This window comes from Bombina bombina, chromosome 3, assembly GCF_027579735.1.
Source record: "Bombina bombina isolate aBomBom1 chromosome 3, aBomBom1.pri, whole genome shotgun sequence".
NCBI lineage: Eukaryota > Metazoa > Chordata > Amphibia > Anura > Bombinatoridae > Bombina > Bombina bombina.
The window spans coordinates 370320159-370329711 of record NC_069501.1 but is presented as its reverse complement, the minus strand read 5'-3'; the positions used below and the strand labels follow the sequence as shown (position 1 = coordinate 370329711).

The 9553-nt window shown below is 36.8% G+C and overlaps 1 protein-coding gene across 1 annotated transcript in view; it reads right to left on the bottom strand.

Moving 5' to 3' along the window:
• Positions 1–866: 866 nt before the first annotated feature.
• The window catches only part of CCDC80 (coiled-coil domain containing 80), a 200664-nt gene continuing 191977 nt past the window's right edge, over positions 867–9553 (bottom strand). The window contains exons 7-8 of the mRNA XM_053706502.1: positions 3309–3389; positions 867–1835 (exon numbers count right to left, since the gene is read on the bottom strand). Coding sequence (XP_053562477.1) covers positions 1483–1835; positions 3309–3389 — 434 coding nt within the window. The 3' untranslated portion in view covers positions 867–1482. The remainder of the gene's footprint in view (positions 1836–3308; positions 3390–9553) is intronic.

The following is a 9553-nucleotide window of genomic DNA, read 5'->3' as shown; positions in this document are numbered from 1 at the left end:
CTGTGTTGGTACAAGCTGAAATAACTGTTAAATGTAGAGTTAACTATGTTGCTTTGCAGTGTCTTAAAGTATTAGCTAAATCTACAAATGAATATTTTTTAATACTTTAGAAAAGCTCATCAAAATTATTTATCTGAAAAAACTCCCTTTAATTGGCATTTTTTTTAATAGAAAAGGTTGTCTTAAAGTGTCTAGTCAAAATTAAACTTTCATGATTCAAATAGGGTATGCAATTTTAAACAACTTTTCAATTCACTTTTATCATCAAATTTGCTTATTCTCTTGGTATTCTTAGTTGAAAGCTAAACCTAGGTAGGCTTGTATGCTAATTTCTATGCCCTTGAAGGCCACCTCTAATCTCAATTCATTTGACAGTTTTTCACAGCTAGAGGGTGTTAGCACAATGTTAGATAACATTGTGCTCAGGCCCGTGGAGTTACTTATGAGGGAGCACTAATAGACTAAAATGCAGAGGCTTAGATACAAGGTAATCACAGAGGTAAAATGTATATTAATATAACTGTGTTGGTTATGCAAAAGTAGGGAATGGGTAATAAAGGGATTATCTTTCTTTTTAAACAATAAACATTCTGGAGTAGACTGTCCTTTTAATGAACGTTTCTAAAACATTAAAATTGACCTCAATATTTAGAAGCACCATGTGAAATACTGTAGACCACTGTACAAAGTACTCAGCAATGAGTAAATTGAAGCCTTTGTGGTAGTTAGTAGAGTATATCTCTATAAGGAAATATTGTAATACAATGGTATTCAAATAATCAACGTTTAAAGAAATTTACATCATTTACACTGTAATAAAGTCTTCCTGGCATTAAAGAAATAAGTAAAATAACTGTAGCCAATAGTTCTGATTTTTGGTTCTTAATGTGATATTGTTGGTTATTATCTATAAATACCCTTTAATCATTTATGGATGTACTTTTAAGAATGCATGGTATGTGAATTTATTGCGCATTATTCTAAAGTCTGCAAAAAGCACAATTTTTCTACAAAAATTGTAAAAAAATAATAATCCGTAGACAATGAAAAAATTTGCCAGCTTCAGTACATGCAAGGAGAAATGCACCGAAGAACCAATAATCTTTTATACATCTGTAAGATTGCGAAATACTGTAAGAGACTGCTCTTGTGCATATATCTTCTAGTAAAACAATATATGTTTTTTATATATGTCAACAGACATATACTTCAATGTTCATGGTTATCACATTTACAATAAATACAATTTAAAACATATGAGAATAAAATAGCCTAAACTCTATGATATGATTTCAGTCATAAACAAAGAAAAAATAATTAGACAATAGTCTTAGTCTAATCCAGTTTCTTAAAAAGGAAAATATAAATGGTAGATTGTATTTAGACTGTAATAAAGAAATAGCAACCGGATTTCAATTTACACATACAATTTTCTTTCTAGAATTGTAGCCAGTTTTTTTTTGTCATGTGGTAAATTTTCAGTTAATCATGGTATCTGTGATAGTATCCCTCATGATGTCGATAGTCATCCTGATAACCTTCTTCATATCCCTGGTGAGGATAACCATGGTAACCATGGTAGCCGCCATACTCATCTTCTGGGCAGCGCATTCCCAGAGACTGCTGAATGGCCATTTCCTGTCGTCGGAGTTGCATAGAGTCAATTAAATCATAAGCAATTGCCATAGACCACATTGGTGAAGGATACCAAGACTTGACATTGCCATCTTTCCCAACAAGAAGCATGGAAAAATATTCAGGACTGACTTGAAAATAGTTTCTAATGTCTTTCACCAAATTAGCAGAAAGGTCTTCTCTTTCAACGCTAGAGCTTCCTGTAAAATAAGCACAAATAAATCTACATTCAAAAAGAGAATGCATAATATTGATTTAGCTTTTTGCCAACCTTCTCTTCCTGTATTTTTCAGACACTCCAGACTACCTCCAGTGTCCATACCAAATCAAAATCCCTTTCATGACCTACCCTGACTTTGCTCCTGAGGTATCTGATCCCTCCCTCCCCCCTCGTTCATAGAGACTTCACACCCAACTTCCCATCTAAAAATACTAACTTGAAAATGTTGGCATTTATGTCATCTAATGATGCATGAAATGCGTTCATATTAATAAATGATGTAACTGGTGTTAAACAAATTCATATTAAACTTAGTACCAGAACACAATTAAGGCTACACATTTTAGGAGGCTAGTTAGGGAGTTGTATATATCTGTAAAATAATCTAACAAAAATCAGGAGTCAGATAAACTATTCTAGAACGTATGTTTTCCTGGAATTGTCAAATCTTGGTGAAAGTCTATATTGCTTTATTTATTTATTTTTAAATACACTTTTCAGATTTAATTGCTCTTTTTCCTTCAAAGTTGTCTTAACATAATTCAATATATGCCATTTTTTATTTCGTTATTCCTCCACTTTAAGTCGTTAGCACATATACTACTGCCAGAAAAGACAAGGATCTGTGGTTTAGTGAGTTCCAGGGGTCAATTTATCAAACACTTCGGCAGGCTTTGCCTGCCTATGACTTCAAGTTCTCATAAGAGAACCTGCAGTCTGTATTTAACAAGCAGTGGTCATCAGACCGCTGCTTCCCTAATCTTTCGCCACCTCTTAGGTGGCGAATTTCAATCTCCCTGGTCTCGTCCGACCAGGGTTATTGACAGCTCCTGCCCACTCGTGATTGACTATGTACGGGCAGGGGACGGCGTTGCACAAAAGCGCATAATTGCGCTCTTGTGCAATTCTGAATTCCAGCAGCGGAATTCGGCCCACCAGAGGTGAGCTGCGGTGGAAAGGGGTGCTTATGTGCACCCCTGTCGGCCGCAGCTTGATAAATCGACCCCATAAGGTAGATTTAACAAGCAGTGGATGCTAAGACTGCTGCTCCTTAATTTGTCCGCCACCTTTTAGGTGGTGGACTGCAATCATCCCGATTCGATCGGGATGATTGACACAACCTGCTAGTGGCCAATTGACCGCGAATGTGCAAGGGGCGGCATTGCACAAGCATTTCACAAGAAATGCTTCTGCAATGTTAAATGCCGAAAGCGTATGCCGGGTAGATATGATTCGGCATTTGATAAATTGACCCCATAATAGTATGTGTTAATCAACTTCTCATGAAAAAAGTAATACATACAGTACAATTATTTTTGCCTTTTATGTTCATTTGAATATACTCTTTATAAACAAATTAGATTTAAGCAGAATTGATTCTTGCCAATCATTTGTGTGTAATATTCTTTGTTTTAGAGACATTAAAAAATATTTGTTCCCAACTATATCTTACCATTTATAGGATAGAGTTCTAACACACCGCTACCTTCAGCGCCAATGCCTACCATCTTCAGCATTGCCAAGTGACGCAAACCTATTTAAAAAAATAAATAAATTATATATATAGTTGTATTATCAGTGGAAGAAAGATGTTGTTTAGTTAATCATTCTTTCAACGTTATGCTCAAAAAATAATGGGGATTGCCAATAATCACAATTTTCAAAGCCAAATTTCAGTTCACACATACAAAATAAATCATGAAAGTACAATGCACAGTTTTTATTACTTTTTATTACTATGCACAATTAAACATTTTGGGCTAGATTACAAGTGGAGCACTGATTTATCGCACGTCCGCAAACGGGCAAATTCACCCATTTGTGGGCGAGCAATAAATAACCAGCCATTACAAGCTCGTGAGCTCGTGGTAGCAATTAACACTTTAGGAAATTAACCAGAGATCAGATCTCTGGTTAATTTCCTAAATGTCCACAAAATGCCCCCAAACTTAAAGGGACACTGAACTCAATTTTTTTCTTTTGTGATTCAGATAGAGCATGCAATTTTAAGCAACTTTCTAATTTACTACTATTATCAAATTTTCTTCATCCTCTTGGTATCTTTATTTGAAAAGCAAGAATGTAAGTTTAGATGCCGTCCCATTTTTGGTGAACAACCTGGGTTGTTCTTGCTGATTGGTGGATAAATTCACCCACCAATAAACAAGTGCTGTCCAGTGTCTGAACCAAAAATTGTCTGGCTCCTTAGCTTAGATGCCTTCTTTTTCAAATAAAGATAGCAAGAGAACAAAGAAAAATTGATAATAGGGGTAAATTAGAAAGTTGCTTAAAATTGCATGCTCTATCTAAATCACGGAAGAAAAAAAATTTGGGTTCAGTGTCCTTTTAACCCCTTAACGACCAAGGACGTGCCAGGAACGTCCTACAAAAAAACACCCTTAATGACCAAGGACGTTCCTGGCACGTCCTCTGGGGTTTGAAGCTCTGGAAGCGATCCTGATCGCTTCCAGGGTATTGCAGTGATGCCTCGATATTCAGGCATCTCGGCAATACCCTTTTTACCCCACCGATGCAGAGAGAGCCACTCTGTGGCCCTCTCTGCATCGGACATCGATGGCTGCAATCATTGGTGGGTGGGAGGCGGATGGGCGGACATCGATGCATGGCTGATGAAAGAGGGGGGCGGGATCGTGGGCGGGGTAGCCAGGGGCATGCACAGACGCACGCATGTGCACGGGGGGCGCGGGGTGGGCATGTGCACAGGGCGGGAGCGGTTGGGATCCGCTACATTACAGAAATTTTTTTTGAGAAAAGTGGGGGAGAGGGAAGTTTTATAAAATGAATCTAAGGGATCTAGGAGGAGGTGGGGGATTGGTCTTTGGGGGGGAAGCTACACTACAGAAAAAAATCAATAAATAAAAAAACAAACATTTTTTTTGTAAACTGGGTACTGGCAGACAGCTGCCAGTACCCAAGATGGCGGACAATAAGATAGAGGGGGATGGTTAGAGAGCTGTTTGGGGGGGGGGGCGGGGAGGTGTGGGGCTAAGGGGGGATTTAACACATCAGCATATGTTAATATGCTAAAAAAAAATAAACAAAATTCAAAAGATACCTTTTATTTTAGTACTGGCAGACTTTCTGCAAGTACTTAAGATGGCGGGGACAATTGTGGGGTGAGGGAGGGAAGAGAGATGTTTAGGAGGGATCAGGGGGTGTTATGTGTCAGGTGGGAGGCTGATCTCTACACTAAAGCTAAAATTAACCCTGCAAGCTCCCTACAAGCTACCTAATTAACCCCTTCACTGCTGGGCATAATTCACGTGTGGTGCTCAGCAGCATTTAGCGGCCTTCTAATTACCAAAAAGCAACGCCAAAGCCATATATGTCTGCTATTTCTGGACAAAGGGGATCCCAGAGAAGCATTTACAACGATTTGTGCCATAATTGCACAAGCTGTTTGTAAATAATTTCAGTGAGAAACCTAAAATGTGTGAAAAAGTTTGTGAAAAAGTGAACAATTTTTTTTAGTTAATCGCATTTGGCGGTGAAATGGTGGCATGAAATATACCAAAATGGGCCTAGATCAATACTTTGGGTTGTCTACTACACTACACTAAAGCTAAAATTAACCCTACAAGCTCCCTAATTAACCCCTTCACTGCTGGGCATAATACACGTGTGATGCGCAGAGGCATTTAGCGGCCTTCTAATTACCAAAAAGCAACACCACAGTCATATATGTCTGCTATTTTTTAAAGGGACACTCAAGTCAAAATTAAACTTTATGATTCAGATAGAGCATGCAATTTTAAACAACTTTCCAATTTACTTCCATTAACAAAATGTGCACAGTCTTTTTATATTTACACTTTTTGAGTCACCAACTCCTACTGAGCATGTGCAAGAATTCACAGCATATACGCATATGCATTTGTGATTGGCTGATGACTGTCACATGATACAGGGGGAGTGGAAATAGACATAACTTTGCAATTTATTTAACAAAAATCTACTACTCATTTGAAGTTCAGACTAAGTGCTATTGCATTGCTTCTTATCATGCATTTGTTGATTATGCAAATCTACAGTGTTGACTGGTCCTTTAACAAAGGGGATCCCAGAGAATCATTTACAACCATTTGTGCCATAATTGCACAAGCTGTTTGTAAATAATTTCAGTGAGAAACCTAAAATTGTGGAAAAATGTACGTTTTTTTTTTTTATTCGATCGCATATGGCGGTGAAATGGTGGCATGAAATATACCAAAATGGGCCTAGATCAATACTTTGGGATGTCTTCTAAAAATATATATATAAATGTCAAGTGATATTCAGGGATTCCTGAAAGATATCAGTGTTCCAATGTAAGTAGCGCTAAAAGTGCTACTTGTATTTATTGCACTATAACTTGCAAAAAAAGCAAAAGACATGTAAACATAGGGTATTTCTAAACTCACGACAAAATTTAGAAACTATTTAGCATGGGTGTTTTTTATGTGTTTTTTTGTGGTTTTTGGGGGTCAAAGTTAGAAAAAGTGTGTTTTTTCCATTTTTTCCTCATATTTTATATTTTTTGTTATAGCAAATTATAAGATATGTTGAAAATAATGGTATCTTTAGAAAGTCAATTTAATGACAAGAAAAACGGTATATAATATGTGTGGGTACAGTAAATAAGTAAGAGGAAAATTACAGCTAAACACAAACACCGCAGAAATGTAAAAATAGCCTTGGTCCCAGACGATCAACAAATGGAAAAGTGCTCTGGTCACAAAGGGGTTAAGTGTTAGTTTTCTTTTTCTTTTTTTTTTTTTTAAAAAAAAAATGCAGTTTTTGGGGGCTAAAGTTGGCGGGTGTGGGGTGTTAGAACAAAAAGGCACTGAAAAGTGCCTTTACATTGTGGTCTATGGGAACTGTGTGTTCCCTTTAAATATATATAAATATATACATATATATTTATGTGTTAATAGTATCTGTTTATACACATATTAACACATAAATATATATGCATATAATCCTATACAATACATATATATTTATATTTGCTGCCCATCGCTGTGCGACTTGCCCCTTCACTGCGCTAGTTCTCATGCCGTGTCCCATGGCATGAGAACGAGGCTCCCATTGGAGCCTATGGAAGCGCACTCTTGTGAGCGCAATTCTTCCGAGCATTACAGACGCATGTTTGCATTGCACCTCACCTGTAATACCAGAGCACATTTACGCTTTGGCGAAAGGGATATTTTGCACTCCATTTATAATCTGGCCCTTTATGAGGAAATACATTTTGAATTTACTGTGCCTTTAAAATATAAGAACATAATCTGAAGTAATTTACTATATCGCTTAGATACAGGGGTTAGCCATGACACTAGTGCCTCCTGTAAATGCGCGCTTACTTCATCTTAATCCCTCATTGTATATTAATCTAAATTCCACCTTTTGTCTATGAGATACTCACACAAACTATAAGTACTTCCATCAGACCAATCATTTGTAGAAAATAACTTTAGTTTGTACCCCAACATGGATAAACACAAAAGAAAAGTTTCTATGTACATGGTAAATAGAAACACAGGAGTAATTATTTCCTAAATATTTCGACATACATATCTCATATTTCACCTTCCCAAAACAAAACAAAAAACAAGTAGGATTTTTATACATATATTGTTCAGTACAAAATAATAATTACAAATCAGAACAAAAAAAAATATTTTTTTTACTCTGCCCCTTCTTGCAACTTATGGAGAAAATAATTTAATACAAGATATCTAATATATATAAAAGTTCAATACATTGTACAATTACAAAAATACCCCTGTCCAAACTTACACAGCTTAGCAAAAATATGTTTAAACAAAAAATAAAATAAAATATATGTAAGTTGCGCTCTCCCTGAGCGTCCTGTCGAACACCAGTATCTGGCGCTATGGAGAGTGGGCGGGGGACACCCCCCTGTAGAAATCCTATTCATTGGATGCAGCTTCAAACGTGTCTGCAACACACGCTCCAGGTAAATTCAAAGAACAAAAAGGAAGTTGCGCTCAATGTAATAGGTACTTGTAGTTATAGAAGAAGTTCCAAGAAGGAGATTAGAATAAAAGCCACGTTTATTAGTAAAAATTAAAAACTGAAAAAAGGACCAAAAACACAAGGTCCTGAAATAAAGCCAGCAGTGACTCGGTCAATCAGGTTGGTGAGCTGATCCTGATGCAGACATGTTTTGTGCGTTTGCGCACTTGTTCACTGCTTGAGCATATATATTGTGCATGGGTGACACGTTTGTTTCTCAGAATGAAAACTGCTTGTTGGAACAAGCTGCATTCATTTGACTTATGTATTGATGTATATGTAATATTATTATTATATTATTATATCATTTGGAAAACTGACTTATTTACACATTTGTGAATTTAGTTTGGTTACATTTTTGCATGTTTTTTGCAAATTGTTTGATGGAATTTTCTTTCTCTTTCCTCTAGATGGCGCCTTTTTCCTATAAATTTTTTAGAAATGATTTAAACGCACAACTAAAGGTGGTTCATGGTAATGTAAAATTCAATGCATTTTATACAATCTTTGACAAATTATTTTGCTCTGTGTTTTTTAATTATACTTAATTGTAATTCTCCTTAAAGGGGTGTGAAACCCAAACATGTTCTTTTGTGATTCAGACAGAGCATACTATTTTAAAACGTTTCCAATTTACCTCTGTTATCAAATTTGCTTCGTTCCCATGATATTCTGTGTTGAAGAGAAACCTAGGCCTAGATTTGGAGTTTGGCGGTAGCCGTGAAAACCAGCGTTAGAGGCTCCTAACGCTGGTTTTAGGCTACCGCCGGTATTTGGAGTCATTCAAAAAAGGGTTTAACGCTCACTTTTCAGCCGCGACTTTTCCATACCGCAGATCCCCTTACGTCAATTGCGTATCCTATCTTTTCAATGGGATCTTTCTAACTCCGGTATTTAGAGTCGTGGCTGAAGTGAGCGTTAGAAATCTAACGACAAAACTCCAGCCGCAGAAAAAAGTCAGTAGTTAAGAGCTTTCTGGGCTAACGCCGGTTCATAAAGCTCTTAACTACTGTGCCCTAAAGTACACTAACAACCATAAACTACCTATGTACCCCTAAACCGAGGTCCCCCCACATCGCCGACACTCGATTCAATTTTTTTAACCCCTAATCTGCCGACCGCCACCTACGTTATCCTTATTTACCCTAATCTGCTGCCCCTAACACCGCCGACCCCTATATTATATTTATTAACTCCTAATCTGCCCCCCACAACGTCGCCGCCAGCTACCTACACTTATTAACCCCTAATCTGCCGTCCGCACACCGCCGCCAGCTACATTATAGCTATGTACCCCTAATCTGCTGCCCTAACATCGCCGACCCCTATATTATATTTATTAACCCCTAATCTGCCCTCCCTAACATCGCCGACACCTAACTTCAATTATTAACCCCTAATCTGCCGACCGAATCTCGCCGCTATTCTAATAAATGTATTAACCCCTAAAGCTAAGTCTAACCCTAACACTAACACCCCCCTAAGTTAAATATAATTTAAATCTAACTAAATTAATTAACTCTTATTAAATAAATTATTCCTATTTAAAACTAAATACTTACCTGTAAAATAAATCCTAATATAGCTACAATATAAATTATAATTATATTATAGCTATTTTAGGATTTATATTTTTTTACAGGTAACTTTGTATTTATT